This window comes from Parus major, chromosome 2, assembly GCF_001522545.3.
Source record: "Parus major isolate Abel chromosome 2, Parus_major1.1, whole genome shotgun sequence".
NCBI classification, from domain to species: Eukaryota; Metazoa; Chordata; class Aves; order Passeriformes; family Paridae; genus Parus; species Parus major.
In genome coordinates, this window is record NC_031769.1 from 56,453,186 (window position 1) to 56,479,433 (window position 26,248).

The window sequence follows — 26,248 nt, forward strand, 5'->3', positions numbered from 1 at the left end:
TGCATTTTATTTTCTCAATTGTTTATAGAAACCCTGGGTTGATTTTACAAAACATCCCTATTTCAGTGATAGCATTTTCCAACTGATGGGAACTCACATAAAGTTTATTGACATATGGTGCCACCTAGCTAGAAGATGTTACATGTTACACACAGATTTGAACGGGGTGCCATGGATGCAGAGCTGTCTCCCAAATAAGCTGAACAGGAAACGTCTACCAAACACAACAAAGGAAAGGTGCTCATCTCAGATTAAATAAATAATGATATATGTTAAATGAACTCACAGAACTAAATCAAGTTTTTCAAATTCTTAGTATTTAAATAAGACCATAAGATTAGAGGCCTTTACTGGTTAGTTCAAAGCTTTCCTGTGTATATGAACCTAACACCTGCAGAGACAAGAGCAAATAAGGTTTGGCTTAGGGAATTTTTACCCTTCAAATAAGTAAGGAAAGGACCAGCAAATTTCTTCTTAAGGCTTTTTTTCAAATAAACCAGAATAATTTGGAAAATGCAACAGTCTGCATACATCTGGTACAAGCATAGGCACATACACCAACAAGGAAGAGGAGCAAGAGATTCTCTTTCAGCTCGAGAATCAGTAAAAATACATTGTGACAAACAATTGACTGAAAGACATTACTTCAACCACTTACTTTAAAATTTTAGCATTTTTTTACCAGAGGCTGCAAACTCAAGAGTCCAATCTTTCCATGAAATTTAGGAGAATGAGATTTCTCAAACAAAAATGAAAGCTTTTCTTGTGGCATTTAAAAAGCCAAATCACATGTCTCAGTACATTCAGCACACAGGTTACAAGTCAATGTCTGCCACTTATGAAAAGGCACCACAGCAAAAACATTTGTATTTGCTTCTGAGAAGAAGTTTTGCCCTAGAAACATTTTTTTCCCCTGGGAAATGCAGGCAGTATGCCTAGTGAAGGGATTGTCTCCAGCACCCATAGAACAGCAGTCAGAGATTGCTGTGCATAACTGACATTGCTTAGGGGCTAGAGAGGCTGAATAAATAAGCAAACCTTCCTTAGGCACAAAGTGCTCTCTGGTACACTAATGATGCAAACAACATCCAGCCTTTTATACAACCCAGCTCACAGAGCCCATAAAGACTGATGTGCAGAATTTCACAGAGTTTGAATGCATTCTGCCTGAAATCCAAGGTGAAGGTATCAAATAAGATACTGCATATTATTTCAGTTTTCAGTAGTAAACACTGCTTAGTTCAAACAAAAAAACAAAACAAACCAGCACATTCCTCTAGAGGGGTATTTTAAACATTCTCCTGTGGAATTTTATTCAAGAGCTAAGGCAGGTAATTCAACAGCAAGTGTTCCAATAAAGATTTCCTCACCAACTGCAATTATAATTTAGAGTCTATTACACCAATCAATTTATATCTACTGTATGAGAAATCATACTTTACTAGAGATCAAAAGCACATTAGTTTTAAAGACACTTTTCAAATGAAATTGTTTTGGGAAGCTGCAGGCCGACACAAGGCTGTGGGTCCATGCCAACAATTCTGTCACAGTGCAGCAGATCATCCACGTCACTTCCAAAAAGTCACAGTCATCGTAAGTCAGAATGCAGGAGCAGCAGTGGAGCCCAAGCACACTGCTACACACATTTCTAACAACTCCCAGACAGAAAAACCTCACCATGTGCTTTCTTCAGGACTCCTGCTTGAAATGAAACAATCTTCCTACTTCCACTTTATCAAGACTTTACTAGCGGTTATCTGACTTCCTTGATGGCTCCTAAAAACGGACAGATGTTTTTCTTTATAGCTTCATGTGGCATGATGAAATTCATCTTTTGAAGCAGCACATGAATTCAACCCAAAAGTATTTCAGGCTTAGTATAAGGAAGCAAACTTTTCTCTAGCAAGAACAACAGATTTGCTATACATCAAAACTGCTTTTCTACTTTTATTAATATTTACAAAATAATGTAAATTCATAACAATTGTCTGTTTGCACATAGCAATAGTACAAAACCCCTCTGTTTCAGTACTGATGTATTATAAAAGTTTTATTTTGGAATTATTGAAAAGCACACCTTATCCAGGTTTTCCATCCTATGAGATATACACATCATATTAAAAAATACAAGTATTATCTTTGCTTTGTGTTTCAAGGTACAAGGGATCACAAAAACATTCATCTTTTTTAAATCCAGGGTAGAAGTTCTGTAAATGAGCACTTTACTGGAACCACCAAGCACTGTTATTCTCAAATTAGGTGCTCTCTACAGTGATTAAAAAAAGATTTAAGAATATGTGGAAATGTTTAAAAACAATTTCTATAGATTATTAGCATTAGGAGATGGAAAATACAATTATGATCCAAATTCATGCAGTTCTTTTTTCCTCTTTGGAGATATTCTTGTGTTAACCTGAACAGTAGATAACAGAACAATTATCTACACAACTAGTTGATAATTGTACTGCAAGCATTTAATGAGTGCTGCCATGATTCTGGGAAAATTATCACTTTTCAGTGTCTATAAAATACAGATTTTTCTAACACATTTGCAGTTTTTCAGTCAAGATTCACACACCAGTTGATAACACTCTCCCTTAACAAACAAAATGAAAGCAGCTCTTGATACATTGCTAATGACATTACGCACTAATTAGTTTGGGGTTTGGGTTTTTTTATATGTTTGCTTGTTTAATCCTGTGTACATGATATTATACAGCAATCCTCATAGAAAAGAGGACAAAAATGCAGTTTCTGTCATAAGACAAAAACTTTATAAAAACATAATACAATTAAAATACAAAATAAATATAGTACATGTCAGATTAGTTACTAGTAGCATTTGAGGTTTCTGGAGACTGAAGAAATTCATAGGGATCATGAACCATGTCTTGCTGTTCTCCTACACTCAGATGAGAGGGGCTTCCTGTAGAACATTGGAAAAAAAAATCAAAACTTTAGAAGTACAGAATAAAAATTAACAATATTTATACATATAAACAGCACGGTTATTTCACATGTTCCTTTTAGACTTTTAAAGTAAGACATCCAAATGATATTTAAACAGGAGATTATGAAAAAGAAATCACAAGACTCTTAGTAATTTATATAATTTTTGGAAAAGTAATTATTATGCTGTTACTCTGAGTTGAATAATTATACAAAATGCAACTAAGTATCATCCATCCAACATCTTCTACCTTCTCAGAAATGGCACCAAGTTCTTAAGCAGTATGTTATACTATCATCCCATCTTACCACTGAATTTTAAGTTGACAATGAAAAGCTCTAGTAGAATCCCACTTGTTACTTGCTGCACACAACTGTACTGAAGTCAAATAATCATTATATACTCCTTAATGTAACTAAGGGCATCAAATGCAAGTGCTTATGGGAATTTTACAGTGAGTTATCAATTTACTCCTCCAATACTTCAATTACTTCAATCACATCTAATCAAAAAATAGGAAATTACAACTAGTGGTCTTAGTTCTGGAGGTCAAAAGTATGTCTTGTTAGTTACCTCCGCCAGGAGGCACATTTAAAAATTAAAATATGATCAGTCAGCACACTGCTTTATCAGAGTAGTTTCCCCAAAGATTTATGTAAATTACAATGTAAGTTTAAACCAATTTCAAATAGAGCACAAGTACTGCAACTTCTGTGACACAGCTAACTTTACCAAGATGATGTTGGTCTCTTTCAGAGGTATTGGAAAGGGAGCTCAAATTGGATGATGGCCGGGATCCCACTCTGTCAGCCTGAGCTTCATGAAGGTCCTGAAGCAGTTTAGTTGTTTCATCCAGATGTAGATGGTTATCATCATGATCAAGCTCCTTCTTCACTTTTCCTAAGAGCCAACAACCAAAACCCATAATTAGCACATGTACATTGACCCATGAATTACCAAGTCACTATAAAAAAAGTTCTAAACTTAGTTACCACAAGCATTGTCTATACACAAATTACCTCAATCTTGCATTTTCCCTTGCACTTCTGAAAAGCAACAGCTGCAGACCTGGGCAGTATTGGAAGATGAAGGAAATGCCACATGGAAATGGCTGAAACTGAACCGACTCCCAGTATTTGAACAGCTGTAAGAGCTTAATTTGTCTCCCCTAGCTGTTAAATGCCAGACATGGACAGACTGGCCTAGGTTGGAAGGGACCTTAAAGGCCATCTCGTTGCAACTCCCCTGCCATGGGCAGATATACCTTTCACCAGTCCAGGTAGCTCAAAGCCCAATCCAACCTGATCTTGAGCACTTCCAGGGATGGGGAACCCACAACTTCCCTGGGCAACCTGTGCCAGTGCCTCACCACCCTCCCGGTAAATAACACATTTAGTTTGTGGTAAAAGAGAGCCAGCAAGATCACTTAGATATCTAACTCAAAATACAATTAAAACAGAACATTAAATCTATGGAGGCAAAGATATCCCCATCACAGAAAGTTCCAAGAACAGTATCTTCTCCAGCTACACTGATTTTGCAGTAAGCCAAATTAAACTGTGAAATTGGAAAGAACTGGACATATGTGACGTTGGACACATATGCCAAAATATGGTACTATTTCATACAAAGACCTTAAAAAAAATTCCCTCAACTTTAAACAAGAAGATAAACTCCTTCCCTTCTCTTTCTGAGATGCTAATTTTGCAAGAATTATGAAAAGAAGTAATGTCATAAGCTCTCTCTTGAAGCCAACTAATCTAGCAGTATGATTATTTACAGAAAGGCCAAAGAAGAAAATGTAAGTAGCTTTCATTGGGGCATGAAATTCAAAGTAAGACTGATATGTCTAAACATTATCTATAAAATGGATATTTATTCATTTTTTATTGAATTGCAATGAAATTAGAGTGAGACAACATAAACTGCACCCATATGAGAAATTTGTAGAAATCTTTTTCCTTTAAGCCTTTGATTAGTTTGGTTGTGTTTTATAATTGATATAATTGATAGCTTGACCTCTTTCACATTCAGAATTAAAAGTACTTTAAAACATAAGCAAGTTGTTTGCTTGGATAACATTTCTGAAGACATTTGTCCAGCTCAGCTTCCTGCAGAAATGGCAGCAGTAATTCTTGTGGTATTAAAAGGATAACTATCAAAGGCATGTATTTGAAACAGCATCCAAATTCTTTTACACAACTGAAAATATCAGCACCGAAAGTTCCTTCCAATTTCTGCTCTGGGATATTTCAAGTGGCACAATGATCAGGATTCACATACTTAGGTACCTAACTCCCAAATTATTTTAAAAGACATCATATGAAGCAATATAATTTCTGAGTGAAAGCTTCACACTGATTCTTAAAATCTATGTTACTGTGAACACAATAAATACAAGCAAAGCTATCAAAATAGTGAGGTGCAAATACTTTGTTTTCTTCAGTTGTACAGGAAAAGTTAGCTTGGATAACATATGCATATCTCGAAGGAAAACCAGCAAGGTTTCATTTATAAGCCCTAGACTTTTACCTCTATCAGATGTACACTTACTACTAGTTTTGAAACACTTTTTTTATTCTTAGAAAATCCAGCTGTTGTTCAGTCTAAATGGTACAACTAAGGCATAACTGATGTCTTGTATATTTAGTTACTTACCTAATGAACTTAACATAGAAATATCAAGAGATACATCTGAATATGGCTTCATGGAGAGGAAGTCCAAGTCAGAAGTGTTACTGTCTCCAGCAGATTCTCCAACCTATTAAAATACAACAAACAGAAAGATTAGCAAGAGTAACAAGCTGTCATGTTAACTTTACAATGTTTAAGGCACAGATCCATTCTCTCAGAAGCCTTAATTTAACACCTGAAACTAGAGCATCCCTGACCTCTTGGCTAACCTAAAATTGAGAGACAGCTCAAAATGGTTCCTGGACAGACCAGTCACATGAATGGCCAAGGCTTTTATCTCACAATCCAGGACTACTGAAACTCAATTACACATTCAACTCATCCGTGTCTCATGGCAGAACCCCAGCAGCTGGAAGTATTACCAGCATACCTCATCTTCTCCATATGTGAACATTGGATTTACTCAAATTTTTTGTACAGTTGGCCACCTTCTCCACAGTATCAGCTGGAACTGGCCTTTCTAGTATTTTTCCTGTACATTTGGAAAATGAAATACAGCCTGCAGTCTCCAATTCTCTTCTTTCCACACCCATTGAAATATTGCTAGTGTAATAGCAGAAAGGAAGAAATCAGAGTCACTAAGCTTCAAAACCCATTCTAAGGGAAATCTCTGAGGATGCCTGATCCAGCAGGAGAAATGAGACACTCAGGTAAACACACAACCAGATATTATCTTTTAGAAATATGAAAATGAAACCTAGCACTTAAATGAAATAACTTAACCAGTCACATTCTACAGAAATCTACACCTTTCCACAAAACATAAGGAATATTTCTAAAACTATGATTTATCTTTTTTTCAGTTGCTATAATGTGATCCATATAATTTTTATGTGAATTGCCATGGAATGCAGTGTACATCTTCTGTTATCACAAATAACTTGCAAGATAAAACCAGTACCACTTAAAAGAAAGATTTGATTTGTAGCTGTAAAAGCATAAGATATGCATTATTTACCCATACTACGTAATAGACATTTTCAATGGATGTGGTAAAACTGATTAATATTAATGAGGTTTTTCCAATTTTACAGCAGGCCAAACCTCAAATATCAATCTTCAGATCAAGTATCTTTTTCAGATTCCTATGGGATCTTTCTGCCACTGAGACTTAGCTATACATGCTGAAATAAACTGAAGAACAATAAAGCCACAAACAAAAACAGACTGAATATCAGAGTATTCATCTTCAGTGCTGCAACCTTATTCTAGAAAATGTAATTTTCATATTCTACCTCAGATTGTGGACTGAAACAAAGTAATGTCTCAATACTATGTTTTTGTTTATGTTATTTTTCCTGTTGTTTTCCTCCCCTATCCCCCAACCATCTTACCATAATCTGTTTGGAAGAATCCAGACAAGTATTACGCAACTTGTGTTCTTCTTTTATAAGAACTGGCAGAACCTAAAGAACAAAGAAATACTTTAGATCTTAGCATTTCATAAAATATACTCAGTAAGAATGTTCCCTGAGAATGTTTGTGCAATTTAGTGGTTTTCCACGGTGAGGTCCTGGGCCATCACAGAAACCTGCCACATTCTGTGATGTCTGAGTAGAACCTTCTCAAAAAGATGCTCTTCTCTAGGGCAATCATGGACAGTTATGCCAACAATTTGGAACTAACCATGACAGCCTCTCTAGGAATAACCTAAAGCTTCTCCTTTCTCATATACTCCACTTATCAATCTTTTCTGTATTACCATACAGAACAGAGGGACATTAAATAAAATAAAAAAAATTGAATGTTGCGAGCTCAGAGAACCCAACTTTCTCTACTTTAAATGCCAAAACACTTTCCCCATTAAAAATCCCCAAACAAACAGACTGAATATTAGCATAACTTACTTTAACTTCATCCAGTGGTTTTACTGAGATGTTTCGCCTCTGGAAAGAAAGAATACCAGTAACTGCTTACATTCAACACATGAGAAAGATGTCTTTCTTACACCATTTCAAGTATATTCAAACAACACACAAAAGGAGGCAAAAGACAGCTAACTTTTTCACATATCTGTAATACAAATAGAATGCAATAGTTGTTGTTAAATATTTTAATATTATGCATTTTAACTAATCTTTGAGTCCCCTTACACTATTTCCTCTGCTCACAAACTTTATATTCAAATGAGTATCTTTGTCATTACTTCAGTAACTTCTGCTCACAAATCATTCAAGGTTGTACTTTCAGAGATATTAATTCTTACTCAAATGCAGCAGTACAAAATGCTCAAGCATAGAACACCATGTATATAATCACTGAAACACACTTAATTGTGTAAAATCAATGTATATCCATGTATGTCACAACTGAACAGCATTTTCAAATAGTAAATAGCCATTGACCATTTGAGAGGTCTTCAGAAATTCTCACCTGGAACGACATTCATAGAAAAACGTGGTAAAAGGCAAAGCCACATTTTATTTTAAAGCTAAATTGACTATGTTACATACACACATTTATATATGTGGAAGAGTATCCAAAATATTGGGTTTTTCTTGAACTAATCCTTTACATTTGTTCCTGTTACATGCACCATCTTTTCCCCTAGGCAAAAAACACCCAGAAAATTCTAAAAGACCATTGGTGTTTTCTATTCTATTGTCTCCTTATATCCAACCACCACCCACCCTTATTTCATAAACACCACCTTACGCTTCTAAGTCTGCAAAGATGTAGCATAATCTCATTTCCACCACATCAGGAAGCCTAAGTACTTTCCATCTTCCCACCCTGCCTCCCTTTCTTTATTCTTCATTTTTTCAGTGTCAGCATTTTAAACAACAGACAATTATTGCAAACTAAGAGTGGTTTTCAAAGTGAAGATAACATGAAATTTATCTTCAAAGATTTTGCAATTTTTTTAGCTTATTTTGTCTTGGGAATGCAAGCTTTCTCACTAGAATCATACTCATTTCTGAGAAAACTCTCTTCTCCAATCTTAGTATGAATCTCATCAGGAAAGTGCTTTTGTAATAAGTTAAAACCTTTCTACATGAATGTAGAAGGTAGCACTGGGGGCTAACAGACACGTGGTACAGTGATAATTAATCTGTTTTTAAACTTTACTTCCATGTTCCAAATAATTAATCCTTCCATGAGAAAGACATTTTGTTTTTCAATTAAGAAAAAACTCAAAACCTCAACAAAAGCATTGCAATAAACTCAGAAGTCTGTATGTAAGTCATGACATTGAGTGATGAGGCTGCCCAACCTCCATCCAGTTGGTTGGTCCCTGCTATGCTGCATCTCCTGCCTCCTCCTTTCTTGCAGTCACATAGTGAACCACACTGGAGAACTGACCAAGCCAGAGAAAAGGATTCCTCCTTTGTTGATTAATTCAGTCTCTAATTTGGTTTATAGTTGCTTGAACAGCTAGGCTTGCACTACTTAAACTGACAGTAGAAAACAAAGCATCTCACACAGTATAAAAAAGCCAGTATGTTCATTCTTATTCTGATGAATTTATGACACTTCAGTGCACCCAGGACACACCTGCTTTAGCTGATAAATGGTTTTGGAATGGTCACCACTAGTGATCTGGTCCAGAAGATCATCAACTATTTTCTTGCTGTAACTTCCAGCATCCTTCACAAATTCTTGTAAGCTAGCAGGAATGGAAATAAGCATTACAGAAAACATTTACTTTTGTAAAAACTACTTAAAATATGTTTTCCCAAATACACTGCACTACACCTACATTTTCTTTTTTTCTTTAACTCTTTTATGCTTCTTCAGAAAAGCAATTAAAGCGATCAGGACATAGAGCTTTTTCTTTTATTTTTAATAGTAAAGTAGATTTGCAACTTGTCTTTCACAAGCTTCAACTATCATTGATGGCAATAAAAAGCTTGATATTATTTCTTTCCCTCCAAGATCAACAATTTAATGATAAGTGGTATTTTTCTTTCCAAGTAGCTTTAACTCTTCTGAAACCTCTTGAAAAACATCATTGTTTTAAAGCCACTGAAATATATTACTTGCCTTTTAAAATTATTTACTGCTGGGTTTAAAGCAAAACACCAAATCCGTGGCAATCTATAATATACTGTGGTTGAAGACCCTAATAACAAGATCTATATAACAACCTTGCAATAAAATAGAATAGCTTAAAAGGACAAATGGAAAAGCCCCCCAAAACTTTCACCACTGCCAAAAATCCAAAAGCAAGCAAACAAAAACTAAACAAACAAAACAAAAACAAAAACCAAGTATGAAAGTTAACTTCAAATTTTATAGTAATGTTTTAAAAAAATAAGTCCTAGAAAAAAAATCAGTATTTGGAGGCTCTTAGTTGAGCTCTAGTTTAAATTGCTTTGCAAAAAATTGTTATGAGAAGTTAGCCCTCCTAATAAGGAAGCCCTTACCTTAAGGCACACTGGATCCCAGTTTCATCACCATATGCTGAGTATAGGAGCTCCATCTCATCTGGTTTCAAATCATGAAATATAGAGTTGTTTTGCAAGGAAGGTGCTGTATTGGCACTGGTAAGAAAGGTTACTGCACAGGTAAAAGACACAACAAATGATTAGCACAAGTGTCAAAGATCACTTGGGGGAAAAAAGAGATTGTGTTTTCTGAAACAGACACAGAAAGTGCCATGTATTTTCTCCTCCAACTGGAAGCAAGACCAGTATCTCAAGGACACTTCCCAATTCTAAAATCAGCACAACTATTTTAACATATAAACAAACATACTACTGAAAAACCAAGAACTAAGTTATCCACCCCACGCCAAGAAGAAAAAGGCTCATGGCCACATTCCCTTTTATTATTTTTTTTACATTTTGTGTCCATCTATTTTACTGTTGGTTGCCAGTCAGTTTCTGGACAGCAGATTAGAAACTATTAAAAACTGTCAATAATAGCAGGAAAAAAAATCCAGTCTGCAAAATCTTGGTCATATGTTGCAAAAATGCAAATTACTGGAAGCTGTTTTTCAACTAAGTGCAATGACTATGGCAAAACTATTTCCCCCAGAAGAAATGGACTAGTTATTGGAAATCTTCTAGTGTGGATATAACACCAAGGTAAAATATTAATCCATAAAGTGCTACTTAAATTATGTTTAATAAGAAAAAAATTCAATTTAATAAAAACTGCATTCTGCTACTAACAGAATCATTATATGTTATAAACATAACCAAGCAAACTTTCATATAGAGACAGGTATAAACTGATGTTATTTAATATCAAGTAATTGCCTGAACATTTAATAAACACAAAGTTAAAACATGGTCTTTGGTATTTACCTTTATTTCTTCGCTCATCTTTGAAGCCCAGTGTAGTAAAGCCAGGTAATAACTTGCTTGACAGTGAACTCAGATCCACTGGGTGAGTTTCTTCCTCTAATAATTTGATTTAAAAGAAGGATTAGAAAAGCATTTCATGCTTACAATTTGTGACAAATAATTAGAATTTGCTATTTTATAGCTGTAATTAACATAAAGACTAAATGTCTTTTAAAATATACATTAATGGTAGGTACTGTAATTCAGGTGCTCCATTTAAATTTCAAACACAAGCCATAAATATGCTTCCATGTCATATTCACAAGATCTATGGCTTATTTAAGTTATTTCACTTTTAAAGTATACAGCAGCACCTGTAATTATTTTAGCAGCTGATTCACAAACTTTCAAGATCCAGGTATTACTGAAATGATAAAAGCAGTCTCTTATGTTGACTAAATGGTTGCTTGTTTATAGAAATCCATTACCATCACTCTGTAAATTTTCAGTGGCATAGTTTTAGAGGCATTAAATAATTTCTATTTTTTCTTTTTTCTCAGAAATAGTTAATAGGCATAGTAGCAGCCAAAGTGCTCAATTTCATTTCAGAAAAATTCACTTCCAAATGACAAATAATTTAGCAGGCTTGCATCTCTCAATGTGATTAGTCAAAAGCATTCATATATTCACCAGTGAAACAAGAGGAAAGCTGTGAAAAAATTCTAATCTCAAAATGTGCTAGAGAAGGAAGTGCTAAATCAACATGACACTCAGCACCAAAACATTATGGCATTTCATTCGTTAGAAATTTTCAATACATGTGCATCTTGAGCTTGAAATTAAAGCAAAGGAAAAACATAAAATAGTATAAATAGCATAACAGCAACAGAACAAAAAAACACCAGAAGATTAAGAAACTAAAAAAATGGAGTAAAACCTCATAAATTTAAAAGAGAAATTTAGCTAATGATTTAAATTAGGTAAAAAAGAAGTAAAAGATTATTCTCAATTTGCATCCATGCACGGCACATTTACATAGGATTGCAGGATTTTCATTCACCTTTTTTCATTAGATATTAACACTACAGTGTACATGCAGTAAAAGCTTGTCTTCCAAGCTCATTATAAAGTTGTAGCAATGTTTAAGTGCTTATAAGGACATATTATTTTATCTTCTCACTGCTAGCATCAGCAAAATAAAGCATCTGAAGAGTGAAAAAAAGGAAGGCAAACAGAAACACCTCTGTGGTGTTTGGGGAAATGGTTTGAGAAATCATTAATGAAAATAATAAAAAACGTTTAAAAATTAAAAACAATTTAAAAACTTATCTATACTACACAGGATCTGTATCTACAATTAAGACTTCCAAATGTGTTAGAACATGCAAGACTAGAAATGTTTGCTTGAAAGAGTACGGCTTTTACCTTCTGCTTCTGGATCAGATGAATTTACTACACTAAATAATAAAGTTCCATCTCCATTTTTTTTCAGATAACCAATCTGTGAATAGAACCAGAAAGATACAGGAGGAATCATTCAAAACTGTTCACACTCAAAGAAGGAGTTGCCCATTTACAGGAAACTTTAAAAAGCATTTTTAGCTGTATTGAGATACTGCATTTTGGTATTCCTTTTTTCATACAGACAACCTTGGGTCACAACTATTTAACACCACTTAGCAAGTGTTTCAGAACAGAAGACTTAGAAGCAGAAGTTCATAAATCATATATATATAATGCCTTATTCATCTTTCTAAATCAGATCTAAAGTTCTCACCCAAGACAAACACAATTCCATTATCATTAGCATGAAGCCAGCCTTTCTGACTGCAAAGTCTAGAATACATGTTCCTTTTAAAAGCAGAACTGTGAGTCCTATTCACAAAGTCACTGTTTATTTTCAAATATAGATTGAACTGCTTGTTCTCATGTTGCACCCACAACTTTCTCTACTTAGAAGTACTTTTATGAACACACTGCTGATTTCTTCAAGAGGAAGAAGTGCTGTGACAGACCTATTGAGGCAGAGAAGCACAATGCTAAGGGCAGATGTGAAAGACAACAAAGCACACCAGGATCTGTAGAGTCAGAGCCAGATCTGATGCAACAAGCAAAGCGAATGTGAGACAGAAACTGACTCTGAGGTGCCCCCCACCCAGGGAGGCAAAGCCCATCTTGTTGGAGTCCCATGTCCCACTGGTAACTGCAGCTTCCCTGGACATGATCCTGCAGCCCCAGAAGGCAACAACCGACTATATATCAATTGAGAAAAAAAAACACTGTAACCTCTCAGTATAAAGAGAAAACGAAAACTGTTCTCTTCCTACAAAAATATTAGTAAATACTTCCAAGGAAATCAGTAACAAATCTCTGCTATTTTGTTTTTTTATCCCTCTCCATCTGAAAAAGTTTAAAACTCTCTCCATACAGGAGGCCAAATCTAATATTGGCATACAGTAAAAACAGAGGTCAGAGATGCTTGAAAGAAATACACTGCAGCTTCACCCACTATTCTTCACAGTTTTACTTAATAATTCAGTTGAGCCTAAACTGACACCATGATCAGGACCACTGTCCAAGAAATGAACATTTAGCTTGAAAACATAACACCACGTCTGCTTCTAAGTAAAGTTTCTTTTGCAATAGTTTTTAAAGAGGTGGAAAATTGAGGATGTGGACACATCCTGATTCTTTTCTCAACTGCAGTGGCCACTAGAGTGACAGATGAGAAACGGGAGAAAAGGTGGGAATAATTCTCCATAAAAGGCAAGGGAAAGAAAGTAAATGTGTCTCAGTACAGATGTGGAGTGAATGCCTGGAGCATTCACTCCAATCCTAGCATAAGGAAATGAAAGAATCCATCACCATCATCCCAGACCTAAAAAACCCAGTTAAAAAACTGATCTTTAAGAGAAAACTGCACCAACAGCACCACCAAGCTTGTCCTTCTAACCCTTGGAAGAGCACAAAACCCAAATACATGGAACATCAGAATCACATTCAGGACTGTCAAACTTGCTATCTAAACCTAATCAATAAAAGATCCTTGTATTTGATATTCATGCTACAGCTGACAGCTACTACTTGTAAACACAAAACTACAAGAGTTTGCAGACTCTCCTTATTAAAAATAGTAATTTAACACTACAAATATGTTAATTACTGGGGGGGGGAAGAGAGGGAAATTCTAATCGCCCTTCAACCTATGCCATAGTTTGTTTTTTCTGAGGTTGTAACAGTATTTGTGCGTAATGTTATTTTAATCACTTTCAATGCTAAGGGCTGAAATTCAAGACTGAGTAACATTTAACTGTTTCCTGCAAGTGAATTTCCAAAGATGTTCAACAGAAGCTGAGATCCACTTAGGATCCTCCTACAGTGGCTTTCAGTAGAAACTAAATGATAGACAACAGCAGTTTCTGTGGTATTTGACAAACACACATCCCACATGTTCCAGTCTCAGAAAGCCTAACAGTAAAGCCTGTTTCCTCAGGTGAAACAAAGCATTCAGCAGACAGGCACAAACTGGAACTGCAAACTGCCACGTGCAGTAGACCTTGCTGTTGGGTAGATATCGATTGATCCTATCCCGAGCTTCATCTGCTGCATGTTCCACTAGTGCCAGGACATGTTCTTCAGCAGTGCTGTCTGTCAGGCTGCACGCATTCCCCTCAGGCTCAAAAATGCAGCTAAAAAAGAGAAGAAGAGGAGCTGTAGAAATTTAAAGCTAAAACTAAACAAAGGGCTGAATTCTGGCTTTGCTTAATAGAACAATCAGTCCTACTGTTCTCCCAGTGTCAGTCTACTTCAGCATTTAAGTGGAATTATCATCACATTATGAAGTTTTGCAGCAGAAGCTGCAAACTACCAAACTACTTAACTTCAAAAATTTAATTGTTTCTGTACCTTGATGAAGTATAAAATGAAGTACAAAATAGAGATTGGGAGTAAAACTGGCATTAATACAAGGTGAATGCTAAGGTATGCATCCTTAGCATATTCATGCATGTGGGAGACTATCTTCAAAAATTCCCCAAAAGGAAGATGCAGGAAAAGAATTATGAAATGAGGGATAGAAACTGTTGCTTATCAGAGAAAAAAACCCAACAGGCTGCATTTATGGTGATTAAACCATACAGCTGCTTACAGAAGTAGGATACAAGTCCCAGTCTAACACGGAGACCTTTAATTCCTATGCTTTTTAGTATTGGCAATTAGCATTCCTCATCTGAATCACATAATTGCTTGTAATTGAAATTACAGAATTTAACATTTATCTTTCAGTAGGTCCCTTTTCATTAAAGTTCTAAACCAATAAAATCATAGAAAATAAGCATACCCAAGGATGGAACAGGAACATGGCTATCACATAAAATCAGAAAAAGGTAGTATCATAACAGAAGTGTGAAGATATCATAGAATATGGCAGTCTTCATTATATTTTATATATACAATAAATGTTGTACATCAAAGTATTTCAGGGCATTATATGGACATTAGACACTAGGGCCAAACACCTTAGGTACTGGGTAGAGCATCTCCTCACACCAAATCCATTTCTCTCTCCTGGGTTATCTTCTTCCATTTGCTTAGCTAAGAATTTCTCTCTGTATAGAGTTTCAGATCCGATACACAAGTAAGTTTTGCTATTAAAGACAATAAAAAGATCACAGGATCATACTATTATGAGACAAATGTGTTATACTACTTTGTGTCATTGAAACTTTCAGAAAGGGTGTACACAGCAGGAAACTCCTCAACAACTGGCACTTTTTCTATCACACATGACAGAATAATTAAAGGACAAGAATTTTGAAAGAATGCTCAGAAGATTGCAACATCCTAAACAAAGTTTTCAAAAACTATTTAAACATTAGGATGTCCAAGTGATCAAGTCACTTCTTCCTCCATATAGAGGTCTAAGCTGTTTTAACACTTCACAAACATTCAACTCCTTCTCTGTCTGTAACCATGAAATATGAAGGCAAAAATATCTGCTATTAGGTTTTATTTTCCCCTCTAAAGGTCTTACTGTTCACCAAAAAATACAGTATCAATCCTACAAATGCAAAAATACAAGTATTTAAAATTTCACATTAATTAGAAAAAAAAAATTCATTCCAACTACTAAAGTTATATAAATATTGAGAAGAGCAGAAAAGTAGATTTGTACCACAACTGATTGCTGAGAAACTGGTACTAGGATAAAATTAAAGGTAATTTTTAACTATCTGAACTGTATGATAAGGTAGATATTAAAGACAGAGCCACACTGTATAGTTTGGCAGTCTCAATTTCTTGCTCTGTGACAAAGAACGAAGTTACTCCTGTGGTAGAGTTTATGCAAGAATTAATGCTGGACACCACACAAATTATTGTGTCTTTTAAAAAAATACAACCAAAAACCAAAGCACCTTCTCCTGAAGACTTCTTTACAAAGAGGTGCTTTCAGTTGATTTCTATCCACAATCCATTAAACAAAGAACAAATTATACTTTCTTAATACTCTGATACAGCAACAGATTAGTTTCTATATGTTATCATTAGAATAGCTTCCACCACAGATAATTACTGTTTAAAAATTATTTTTAAAGATACATGTTGCAGCCTTCTATTTCAAAAAACCCTAAGTTAGAATACTACTTCTTCTGTCAGCATTAAGGATTACAAAAATGCTGAAAGTGCAAAAAATGAAAAGTGGCTGATGAGAATTCTAAAGTTCACTTTTTAAAAACATGAAACAAGGTATATTTCACTTTTTTAACTTTGAAGATTTAAAAAAAAACCACACAAACTGCAGAACATATCTACATGATCAGATTATTTACAACATGACTAGTGATGCTCTGTTGCAGTATTTTTTCCAGAAAATTCCACTTGATACAATGCTCTATAATTTAAATTCACAGTCTACCTTTGGATGCCTATGCAAGAACACTGAACAACCTAAGTTGCTTGTGTGTCATGGTTTCTGCTAAAATCTCATAAAATAAATTGACTAAAATCAGACTCAAAAAAAAAATAATTACTAGCATTAGATTTTAGCTATAAAAATATGAATTTGGGACATGGGGACTATTAGCTAGAGGATTACAACTGCACTAGCAATGTAATACCCATGTATTTTACCAAGGAGATTAATAAGATTACACTGGAGAGATGCTATCATATGCTCCAGAAATAATGTCCTGTACCTTCATAACCTGCCAGACACGGTTTAAGTTAAATAAAATCACTCACTGATCTGGGGCCACTTTGACCTCCTGGAAAGAACCTCTTACATTTAGATGAGACAACTTTAGGAAAGGAAAAAAAGGGACAAAATGCAAAAGCTATTTGTAGCTATATCCAATATAAAATAACAATCTAAACCATTATGGGAAGAAACCATTCATTATTTAATACAGACATAAAGAAGAATGAAAATATCTTAATAGATATTAATTTTAATTGTTTGAAAGAATATGCAGTGAGCTTTTGAATTGTTTGCTTCAAGTTAGGAATCACTAGGTTATTAGACAAGTTCTGTAAGTAAAATACAATAAAACTGCCCATTTATCCTATGGACCTCAAAGAAAATGCTGAGTTTTTTTCCTCAGCTTTTTGCTGCTATGTAATACTACAAAAGCTTCAACAAGCCAGTAAGCATGCCCATTAAGACCTTTACCTAATAACTTCTTTATTTTGCTTTTTGGATTTCTTGGTAGTCTCTGCTTGTACAGGAACAACTTCAGGAACAGGTTCTTCAACTGCTGTATCTTCATCACCCAAAAGAGCTGCCTGCTGAGAAAAATCCATGTCCTGCATAAACGACATGCTGCGCTTCAAAGCTAACAGCCGTTCCTAGAATCAGAAAGGACAGAGCGGCAGGGACTTAACCTTTCCCTCATAGCCAAGATGCTATGATAATGGGATGGGATGGGATGGGAATGGCCATGGCCTTATTTTGTTCTTAATGTCTCGTTTCCAATGGCGATGCAACATGATTTGGTCATGGTAGCATGGCATCAGAATTTCTGCAGCCCAACTATCAAGAGAGAAACAAACAAACAAACAAACAAACTGCATATGCAAAAACAACTATTTTACACAAAACTTACCATCATGGTAACACATGCACACACACACACACACACAGAGACACACACAGACACACACAGACACACACAGCAGCTCGCAAATAAACCTTCATTTGACAAGCCAACAACTGTATTTGAGTAAAAATATTTGTGACACCTCTGCAAACTCCTCTACATCCAGCACCTTGAAAAAAGTAGTGCTTTCTGGTTTATGCAGAAATAAAACTTAAATGATGTCTTGTTTTCCAAGTGTCAGCCAGAAGTAAGATTTTACAGTAGAGTTTGATATATGTAGCTCTTAACTGCTTCCACTAAAAGAAGCTCTTACAGACTTCAGTGGTATAGATAAGGTTAAGAAATAAGTAAAAATTACTGGTTTATAACAAGAATGCCATCAAACCCTGAAATATAGCAGCACTAACTGGCACTGCTATAATTCATCACAGATGGATGAAACATTTACCATTGTTACTTTGTTCCTTTTAAGTATGGTAACATAAAAACCCCCAAAGTTTCTGCTTTTTGTTTTTAATAGGTCGCTTACTTTGCTCATCATCTTAAAGCCTGTGTGCAGTATCTTCTTGGCTAGTTTGTAGTAAACAGTATCTGGTCTGTTGTAAGTCATTGCATTATCACACATCAGTTTAAAATCTGCCTGTAAAATATAAAACAAAAGAACTGTAAACATTTCAAGTCCTTTGTTAAATGACTGGAAGACACCACTCCATCTTGGCAGCTCTTTGAAGAACACACTAATGTTCTAGCAGCAGGCTCATGAATGCAAGCCAAAAGCAGAATTGCAAAGGTTTGAGCCTCTTCTCCTCACCTTCCACATTCTGCTCAATTTCTTTTGGAACTGGCTTTTGGTTATAAAAAACACACTCTTTCCTAAATGCCAGAAATAACATCGTCTCCTTAACCAAAAGGACCAAAAATTGGACCAAGCACCAAGGTAACTTTTTACAGCATTTAATACCTCTGCCTCCAATTATCAAGACTTTCACAAAGAAATTAAGAAGATGACATGGAGGAGGCAAACTGGGCAGACAAAGAAGTGCATGTAAACTACACTTCTAGTGATAGTCCTTTAAGCGCTGCAGAAAAAGCCAGTCTTTTGCTTGCCCACTTTGAAGTAGATCCTTCTCTTCTGAAGTGAAATGAATGAGTTTGCTGCAGCAATTGCTCCTCTTCTAAACGCAGGAGAGAGTTCTTGCAGACTCTACTCTTAGATTATTTATTGTCTTGTGACTAGCCTCAGCTAGTTATATCAGACAGGTACCTTTTGAGCAGACCTTGTTTCAGAGGTTAAAAACCTGCAAACTTCATTTCTGTATTAAGTTTATGGCTTTGTAGTTCTGTGTAACCTCATGTATCCAAAAAGGGAATCCAATTCCTTTTTCACTCTAACATGGGCAGACTTTTGGCAAACTTTTATTACTCCTCCGACTACCAGTAGAAACTAAGTCCTTGGAAAAAAAAAATGTCAGTCTAAAAAATACTGCTATTTTCTTTTTTTTTTAGGTTTCTATCCACCAGTTTCAATTCTGCAACCTTGCCTGTAACTTAACTGTCACAGAGCTCCCACCCAAAATTCCCTTTTAAGGTGTTGAGTAACACAATCCAGCATGACAGAATTTGGAGACCAGAAGGCACTCCTGATGGCAAGGCTATCATGAATCCTTTTTCACTATTTCCTATACATCTCTATAGCATATTTAACAAAACAGAATAATAATATTTGTCAAAGCATCTGTAAGAAATGTAAACCATTCTTTGCTCACCTTGTTGGACCTTTCAAAAAAAGAGATTAACCCTGAGAAATAAGCCAATGTTGTCATGCCATGGCTACTGTCATATCAACATCAGTCTAGGAAAAAGCAATTCCAAAGGCTGCTAATAATTCATGACCTTCATGAATCATTTAAGGAAAACTCCTCTCCTTCAGGAGCTAGTAATACCATGAAAACATTTTTTACTGCACTGTCTGTAAAACCATGATGGAGCTAATAAATTATTACAGCAATAAAAATACACATAATACCAAAGTTAAGTTGCAAATAAACTTGCCATTTTAGTTTCTGACAGAAGACAATTTCAAATGAAGTTCTATGAAAAATAGGATAACTAAAGATAAAAAATAAGTAGCTGTTATTGACTCATATACAAAATGCTTCAGTATATCCACAGGTTTCTTGCAGACAGGTCCAAATTACGTTTAAATCAATCTAACAAAGTATAGAATAAAAAAAGAAAAAGGACCAAAAAAAGAGCTCAATGGCTTAAGTCTTTGTGATAGTCTTACTCCTGTTGAAGTTTAGCAAGAACTTTAGATGTTCTTGGTTTCCATAGTAATTTATAGAAGACTCTAGTAGAATCTGACACATTATTTGTAAAACAGTTAATATACAAAAGTGCTCAGTTCTTAAAAAAATGAGCATTAATTAATGTAAGAAAGGCTTCTACAGTTAAAAGTTAAAAACAATCTTCAGTTTCTTACTAGTTGTGAAATATCTAAACCTTTATTAATTCACCTTGAATTCAGTGACTGATTTGTATTCATTGGCTGCAATTTTTTCCTTCATCGTACCAAAATCCATAGGGTGTTTTATTATCATGGAATATCCAGGAGCAATGGCATCCGTGACTGGAAAAGCAAAAAACCCATGAGGATCTTTCCTAAAAATAAAAACAATACATTTAGATTTACAGAAGCAAACAAAATGATCTTTGCTTTTGTATCACGTTAATGACAACAGTACTAATTAAAAAACAAAAAACACTAGAAACATTCTCATAAAACAGATGCATGTTTGAAAAATCTCCTGATAAAGGAGAGCATTTTGATTTCACATAAGTACTTCTATTCAAAAAGCAATTCTTGAAATTTTCCATTAAAAATACCTTTCAATTCAATTCAATTCAATGAGCAAATGATCAATTCAAGCTAGTCCTTGTATTTCTTAATTAATGCTTGTATGTTTCCTATGTCTCTACAGTCCAACTCAGTCTTTTGGCTGCATTGAGGAAAAAAATGCCTCTGTTCATAAGGTCCTCAAAAATAAATACAATGTTTAATTTTTTTTAAATTAGTTCCAAATTTAGCTTATTGCTACAAAATAAAAAATGAATGTTTTTTTATGAACATGAGGTGCAGGCTTAAGAAAACAATAAAATAAAAAGTATCTCCAAATTCAGAGGATTATCAAGTAACCAGGTCTAACTTTGCTTTGTATCCGATAGTGGACACTGAATAAAACAAAATTTAACTAAAACAGTTATATTTTAAAATATTGTAGAGTTATAACTGGCTTTTAATACCTAAACTAAGTCATTAATATTTAATATATTTAGAATAGCAATGTATCCTCCGCCCAAAACACTTATTTCCCTGCCCAATGCTAGAATTGCAAAGATGGTAATAATTTTCCTCAGCTTATCTTTAAAAACTACCAGGTCTGACATTTTTGAAAAAGTTAATAAATAGATTGCAGTCAGTTTGTAAGCACTACTTTCAAACAGAAAACCAGGGTAAGAAGTTGCCAAGTAACAAATATAAATATGCATCAGACATGGCCAACACAGCTGAAGACAGAACAACGTTTACTACCTTTGAAGCTGGCGAAGGAAATGTTCCAGTAATTGCTGGATCGGTGTGCTCTCATTTTCAGCTGCATTTTGAGATGAAAACACAGATAAGTGCAATGAAACAGCATATGTGTGTATTTGTTTATTTAAAAATGTAAGTATCAGAGAGAAAAATCTTACTACAAGTACAGCTTGTACTGATCTGAAGCTGAATGTGACATAGATTTCAAAGCAGAAGCACATCAGATTTCTAACCACACAGTACCTATTTCTTCTTTTTTTATTTCCTGAGCTTTTTTATCTTTTCAAAACCTTGTACCCATTAAGTCAGATGTAGTGCTAAGTTTAGTAGCTCTAAGAATATATATTAATAAGATTAAAATAATTACGTTATGTAGTTTTGCAGAAAAAGTGAAACCTGGTTGCTCAAATACTGCAGTTGGGAAATCCACATTCTTACAACAAGTTTGCTGTGCAATTTTAATGGTTTCCTCATCATAAAACCCATACAATTCTCTAAACCTTTCAATCACAGAGTGACAAACAGATGAAGATTTACTGGCAAGAAAGGGAATAATTACAATTTCACTTCCTGTACAGATCACACAAGAGACACTATGTGTTTATTACCTGTTGCTTCAGAAAGACTGGCTTTAGTGAAGTTTGAAACATTAAAGAAGCATCAAGAATTGAAAATCCAACTCTCCATCACAATAGAGGAAATATATTTCTTTTCTTAACCAGAATGGGTCAGGTAATTTATATGCTTTCCAATGCCACTTTACAACCAGATGAAAAGAGAATAATACAGAAATAGTTTTTATCTTCTCAGTTTTTAAGGCTCCTGACTACCCAGAGGCAAAACTCTGACCTGAAAATTTCAGTTACTTTGACACCTATGGCCATCATTCCTCAACTTAATGTGTGGTCACAATTATAAAATTCCTTGGGATTACTTGACCAGTCAAAAGACAGTATTCCAAAGAGAAGACTCACAAAATTCCTAAAGATACCATCCATTTTCAGGCCGATGTGTAACTGAGATCTTGATGTAATTGAAAGTTCTCTAAAGTAAAGGTTTCCACTGAGTAATGCTGAGTTTTAATTAACAAGCAGTAGCTACATGTAGAAAAAGACTGCCAAAACCTGAAAGGATTAAACATGCAGAAGTTGCCACATACAGCTGATAAATATTTTGCTGATAAGAATTAAAAATTTGTAAATGAAAAACAAGTGGTGTGTGGTGTTTACAGTTGTGATATGCTATCACAACTTCCTTTCCATGAGAACAGAGATACTAAAACTCCATATAGATTAGAAAACAAAGAAAAAGATCAAAACAACACCTAAGAAGTCTCCACAAGAGTTTTTGCCCTTGAACTAAGTGAAACTTAATTTCAGACATTCTGATCACTGTTGTGTAAATACTAAGGAGAGGGAATTAGAGGAGCTTTTATAATGAAGTTTATTCTGCCAAGGAACAGAAGCCAGAGACAGATGGCAACATCAGTCACCTGAAAACAAACCTACTAAAACATGGAAGCACCAAGAGGAATATTGACTTTTCAGATAGCAGAAAGTTCTGAATGTTGGAAAAAGTAAAGTCCTTGCATTTCAGTAAATCTTCATGAAAATTTTACGTTTTGGTACCTTCAAAAAAAAACACCTTTGTTTTGTATGCTTTTAAAAAGAACCAAAATCATTTAAACTTTCACACTGCTCACCTGGCTGAGTTCTGCATGCTCTGATAGGACGATCTGGAGGAGGCTCAACCTCCACCTTTTTCCCAGGATCAAAGTCATCAGTTTCTCCTTCAGTGTCACACTGCTCCTTCTCCCTTTTCCTCTTTTTCTCTTCCTAGGACAGCACAGGGAAGTATTTTAGAGGGACGTACTTGGAATGTGTAATCCCACACAGCAAAATATAAGAAACAGTGATGCTTTTAATTTGGAATATTCATTCAATATCCAAGTCATAATATAGTTTAAAGAATACTGCATATATTTTCACTTTTACTTTTTCAATTTTCTTCTCCAATTAAAACTGAACTGTTCATCATTTGCTACCTTCTATTTAATACAGTATTGTTCTATCGTTCCTGCATGTTTATTGAAAAGACAAATTCTGAAGCTGCTTATATGTAAAACTTCATGATAATGCTACACCAGAGAGCAAAGAAAGTTCATTTACTATTGAGTAATGATCAATCTGTGGCTCCGCTCTCATCAATGTATTTTTGTTGTTTGTCACATTAAACAGAAATGAGCAAAGCACGTGACAACTCAGCCAATAAAAGAATCATAAGAAACAGTGATGGCAATTAATGATCTCTTTCTGGATTTCAAAGCAAACGCACGCCTAAGCCACTCTTGAAATCCTGCAATTATTAATCCACATTTGCACAGAAAAGCATGCTATCATCAGCCTTCCTTAGACTATGGTTTTGTTATTTAGCTATCCGTTTGCTTATTTTGAATGTATTAATAATGAAGTTCTGGGAAAAAACATCCAAACAACCCCCACCCCACAACTCAGTAAAGGCAACTGATACTGAAAAACGTTGTATGAAGGACAGATAGTTTTGCTTTATTTTGAGTCGCAGACTGAAACATCTGTACTAAGAAAACTGAGCACTATCTGTGCTGTATTCAAGAACTTCTGAATGATCCTATGAGATCTGTCACTTCCAGTTAATTTTTTGTTAGGCTTGTATTGCTTGGAATTGATAGCTGTTAGCCAAAAACACAGGCAAAGTAGTGCCAAAAAAACTGTCACATAAGAATAGTAAAACTACATGACAGGAAAGAATTAAAAAAGCAGAAAGGTCAGAGAACCATTACTACACAAAAGAAATACTATTAAAATTAAATTGTATAAGTAACTATGCTGTCAATGTCTTACTGCTGCTTTTGATTAAACTCCCCAGCATTCAACACAACAAGTAAGGTGACTACCTGCTCCTAACAAAGCCACAAAGCCACAAAGCCTAGCACACAGGTTATTCCAAGAGCCAACCAAGTAATGTAACACAGTACTCAACAGTAACAACTTCAGTGTCCAGTAACTTGGCACACCTCAAAAAGATAAACGCAGCCTGAATTTATTTGAAAAGCTGGAAACGCCCTCCGTAAAATGGTAGCAAAACATGTCTGTAACCTGGCTAAAATACAAAACATCCTACTGAAAAACAGAAGCATTCATTCAAGACAAATAAATAAGGAAAATAAAGAGTTATAAGAAGGAAGCTTTTACTATGTTCACAGAATCATCAGTTTTAAGTGACTTTAAATGGCAGTACACCAATTGATGCACAAGGGTTTTCCACACATCTGAAGTGCTATCTCCAAAACAATAAGCTTCTTGCAAATGATTTAAACAAAGTTCTGCACCAGATTTTAGACCTCACAAGCAAGCATGAAGGCTGGTGTGTCTGAATTCTAAATAACCCAGCTTACCTTTCTCTTTCTTCTTTCCTCATCATCTAGATGCTTGTCTTTATCCTTCTCTGACTTTTTCTTCTTTTTTTTCTTCTTTTCTTTATGCCGTTCTCGCTCATGATCTGATCTATCATCATAGTAACTAGAATCATGCCCTGACCCAGAAAGTTCAGTGACTTCACTGCCTCCAACCTTAAGAACCAGCTTTAAGGGTTTTTCCAGAGGCTTGTCCACATAATCTAAATTAAAAGAAAAAATAAAAATAAAAATAAATCCACAGGGAGCTAATAGCACAGAGCAATTACAGAATCAGTCTTAACTAGGTCAGAAAAGACCGCTGAGATCGAGTCCAATCTATGACCAAACACTCCCATGTCAACTAGACAATGGCACTAAGTGCCACATTCAGTCTTTTCCTAAGCACCTCCAGGGACAGTAACTCCACCACCGCCCTGGGCAGCTCATTCTAATACATAATCATCCTTTTTGTAAATAAATTCTTTCCCAATATCCAACCCGAAGTTCCCCTAGCGCAGCTTGAGGCCATGTCCTCTCGTCCTGTCACTGGTGGCCTGGGAGAAGAGCCAGATCCCCACCTGGCTACACCCTCCTTTCAGGCAGCTGCAGAGCAGTAAGTTCTCCCCTGAGCCTCCCTTTCTCCAGGCTAAACAACCCCAGCTACAAAGCTTCTCCTAGAACTATTTATAAGAATTCGCTGCACATCAAAAATATACACAATACGTTCGATAAGAAAAACAATAGCTAAGACTAACAAATCCAAACTAACATACAGTGGTGCTGCACGTCTTACGTTGTGATGTCCCACAAACCTCCCAAAACATAAGAAACCGGCTCTTAGGCCTCCCCTGAAAACATCGCAAAGTCCTTGCAGAGCAAGGTGAAATTAAGCATCACTCAAGCACCGCAGTGACCGGATCCCCTCAGGAGCAGCCGTGGGAAGCAGGGAGACGCTCGGACTCACACCCCACCGCGTTCCTCGGGCCGCCCCCACCGCCGGCAGCTCCGGCGCTCGGAGCAGGGTCTCTGCCCCGGCCCCCAGCCCGCGCAGGGACGCCGGGCCCCGCCGGCAGCCGGGGGAAGGGGCGGACGCATCCCGGCTACAAAAGGGCCCCCCTTGCCCTTACCGCTGTAGGAGGTGGCGGAGGTCGAGCGCCATTCTGCCTTCTCGGCTTTGTGCTTCTTGTGCTTCTTGCCCATGGCGGAGCCGCAGCCGGCCCCGCCGGAAGCGCTGGGGAGGGCGGACCCTCCCTC

The 26,248-nt window shown here is 35.7% G+C and overlaps 1 protein-coding gene across 8 annotated transcripts; it reads right to left on the reverse strand.

The window, feature by feature from the left end:
* Positions 1-297: 297 nt before the first annotated feature.
* BRD9 (bromodomain containing 9) lies at positions 298-26,239 on the reverse strand. 8 transcript variants are annotated; one of them, XM_015619487.3, is made up of 18 exons: positions 26,122-26,239; positions 24,995-25,215; positions 23,264-23,396; positions 21,562-21,622; positions 20,486-20,630; positions 18,499-18,609; positions 17,543-17,655; positions 15,393-15,521; positions 14,432-14,564; positions 12,301-12,376; positions 10,897-10,992; positions 10,012-10,144; positions 9,140-9,251; positions 7,492-7,530; positions 6,979-7,050; positions 5,609-5,711; positions 3,683-3,850; positions 298-2,926 (listed from the first exon to the last, which is right to left on the reverse strand). In XM_015619487.3, exons 1-18 carry the CDS (start codon positions 26,192-26,194, stop codon positions 2,826-2,828), a joined length of 2,019 nt encoding a protein of 672 aa, XP_015474973.1. In that variant the 5' UTR covers positions 26,195-26,239; the 3' UTR covers positions 298-2,825. The 8 variants fall into 8 exon arrangements, with proteins under 8 accessions (XP_015474973.1, XP_015474972.1, XP_015474971.1 ...); XM_015619486.3 differs by having other exon boundaries at positions 17,543-17,658; XM_015619485.3 differs by having other exon boundaries at positions 15,393-15,482; positions 17,543-17,718.
* Between the last annotated feature and the right edge of the window lie 9 nt (positions 26,240-26,248).

Bases quoted from the DNA above. Each gene is read 5' to 3' on its own strand.
- BRD9 (XM_015619484.3), bottom strand. From the start codon at position 26,194: ATGGGCAAGAAGCACAAGAAGCACAAAGCCGAGAAGGCAGAATGGCGC. The intron at 20,631-21,561 runs GTAGTAAACGTT...TTTTATTTTTAG, and splicing joins TTCCTTCGCCAGCTTCAAAG to GAAAGATCCTCATGGGTTTT. The intron at 12,377-14,431 runs GTCTACTGCACG...TTCTATTCACAG, and splicing joins GATATCTACCCAACAGCAAG to ATTGGTTATCTGAAAAAAAA.